This window comes from Olea europaea, unplaced genomic scaffold (genome assembly GCF_002742605.1).
Source record: "Olea europaea var. sylvestris unplaced genomic scaffold, O_europaea_v1 scaffold1866, whole genome shotgun sequence".
Classification (NCBI taxonomy): domain Eukaryota; kingdom Viridiplantae; phylum Streptophyta; class Magnoliopsida; order Lamiales; family Oleaceae; genus Olea; species Olea europaea.
This window is the reverse complement of record NW_019236449.1, coordinates 142,639-145,255: the sequence shown is the minus strand read 5'-3', so window position 1 is coordinate 145,255 and position 2,617 is coordinate 142,639. Positions and strand designations below refer to the sequence as shown.

Below are 2,617 nucleotides of genomic sequence, written 5' to 3'. Positions count from 1 at the left end.
TTTTTTTTGTGTAGATGACATTGTGATTATAGGGTCTAACTCTCAATTGATTGAGAAGCTCCAACGACGTCCCTGTACTACTTTCTTGGATTAGAGGTCCAGCATTGTCTATCTGGCACACTCTTGCATCAAAATAAGTATACATAGGAACTACTCTTACTAGTAGGTCTTGAGGATAGTAATTCGTTTCTTACACCTAGGGAGATCAATTTGAAGTTGCGCCAAGAGGGTGGTGGTTTCTTATTTGATCCCTTAATGCATCGGCAGCTTGAATTATTTGGCCATTACCAGACTTGATATTTCCTTTGCTGTCCAACAAATCAGTTAATTTATGCTAGCACGTTTCATACTCATTTGGATACTATTCATCATCTTCTTTGGTACCTCAAAGGTACCTCTGGCTGCGATTTGTTCTTACGGTTTGGGACTTCTTTGCAATTGGTGGGATTTAGGGAGGCAGATTAGGCTGGTGGTATTAATACTCGTCATTCTATCACTGTTTGGTGTAGGTTTCTTGATGGTGTCCTTATTTCTTGGAAAAGTAAGAAGCAAGGTTGTTTTTTGAAGTCTTCCATCAAGTCTAAATATCTAGCCATGTCATCAGCCTGTTCTGAAATCATTTGGCTTCATGGCTTGTTGGGCGAAATTAGTTTTCCACAACTAACTCCTACTTCTTTTCATGCTGATAATATGTTCCATGAGCATACTAAGTATATTGAGGTAGATTATCATTCTATTCTTGAAGTGCTTGGACTTCATGAAATTTCCCTCCCTCACATCTCCATAGAAAACCAAACAGCTGATATATTTACCAAAGCTTTAGCCATCAGTTTATAGTTGACAAATGGATGCTTCTTGATGGCCCATCATCAATTTGAGGGGAGATGTCAATGAGTTGTCCGAGATTCTGAAGTAGAATATTTGATTATATTTCTTAAATTAAGAAATTTGATTTTACATAATTTTACAATTCCTAGAATCGGAGATTTCATTGTAATTTACCATAATTAGATAGCTGTAATCTTCCATATAAATGATACATAGAACCTCAATTCACAGGCATTTGAAGGAAATCAAAGTTAAACATTTTCATCTCTGTGTCTGGTGGAGCATTGACATTTACAGTTCCCCTACTATATCCTTTCTACGTCTGTGTTACAATTATGATGTCTGACTTTAATTATTACTTTAAAACTTTTGGTTTTGTTTGCTTCTTTCATGTGAATGTGATTGTGTTGTAATCCATGTTGTGTTTATTAACTGAACTTCGAATGAATATGGACCCAGTTCCATCTCTATGATAGGTGGATTTTGAAGTTTATCTTAGACCATTTCTCCTGGTTTTTTGGATTGTTCAGAATGAACATTTCACAGAGTTAAAGATGTTCCAAGCACAAATTGCAATGAAGAGCATCCCAGACACCTTTTAGCAGTGAAGAGAGAAGCTTAAACAGAGCTCGGGAAAGAGCGAAGAACCAAAAAAAAAAATATACTGATTACAACATAGTGCTTTTAGATTGTTGATATTTTTGGTGCTGGAAAGTGATTAATATATTAAACATGTCTAAAATTTTGAGTAAAAAGGAAAAAGTAAATGGGATCTTTGTTCTACTGCGAAGCTGACATCTTTTGATGTTGCAGGCAATTGTATCTGATGAAGATGGTATGGAGTCCATAGCCCATAGATTCCTTTCTGCAGCTGTAAAGGTATGGTTTTATAGTGATTGGGGATGATCCAGAAAAAGGGGAAGGCAGAAAATGTTCATATATATATGGGAGTAATAAAAGTCTAAAATAACTGGGAGTAAATACATGTAGTAATCTGGTATTTGGTTGCAATTCTTTGGTACATGTAACTTTTATTCTTTTGATGCATTTATTTTGCCTCCGTTTACATTGAACACCCCCAAATGATGAATACCGTATTTTAGTTGTAGCCACTTTTGATATACTTGAGAATTGTTTTGCAGCTAGACCGAAAACCGTCCAAGTGTATTGTGTTTGAGGATGACCCCAGGGCAATAACTGCTGCTCATAATTGTACAATGATGGCTGTAGCATTAATAGGCGCTCATCCAGCGTATGTATTCACACCTTGCTCGGGTTATGAAATGATCATAAGCTTATATTTACAAGATTCAGATAACAAAGTGTACGAGTTCATGAAAAAAATGTTAATGCTTTTCTTGACACGGGATTGAATTATTTGCCCTTTTAAACTCTGGCCCTCTCCCTTGAATGATAAAATGGGTATTCATTTTAGTGTACCTCTTGTATTCTTTAGTGAATATTGAATTCTCGAGTTTAAACTTGCAGGTATGATCTTGGGCAGGCTGATCTTGCAGTTGCGAGCTTTAACGAGCTTTCTGTGATAAATTTGCGGAGATTATTTGCTCACAAGGGTTCAACTTTCATGGAATTAGAAAAGCAGATGATAGAGATAGAGACAACTCCTTCGCGAAGAAAGCTCAGAATCGACACTATTTTCTGATTTGCACCCAATACCATTTTTCTCTTCTCCGTCTCTCTTCATTTGATTCCTTTTAAATCTGTAACAAGGGGTAGATCATTTTATGATCTCTTTTTCTCTTGGCCTTTTTGCATATTTCTTTCTTTT

General features: G+C 36.1%; 1 protein-coding gene across 2 annotated transcripts in view; it reads left to right on the top strand.

Annotated features, from left to right (window-relative positions):
- The first annotated feature begins 25 nt into the window (after positions 1–25).
- LOC111378746 (5-amino-6-(5-phospho-D-ribitylamino)uracil phosphatase, chloroplastic-like) overlaps positions 26–2,617 on the top strand; it is a 3,024-nt gene continuing 432 nt past the window's right edge. Inside the window, exons 1-3 of one of the 2 annotated variants that reach the window (XR_002699908.1) lie at positions 26–1,707; positions 1,971–2,080; positions 2,317–2,565. Coding sequence is in view for 1 of the 2 variants with exons in the window: in XM_023001984.1 (XP_022857752.1) it covers positions 1,633–1,707; positions 1,971–2,080; positions 2,317–2,491 (360 nt within the window). In the remaining variant the exon portion in view is untranslated. Of the gene's footprint in view, positions 1,708–1,970; positions 2,081–2,316; positions 2,612–2,617 lie in introns of those variants that run through there. The other variant, XM_023001984.1, reaches the window with a different exon arrangement.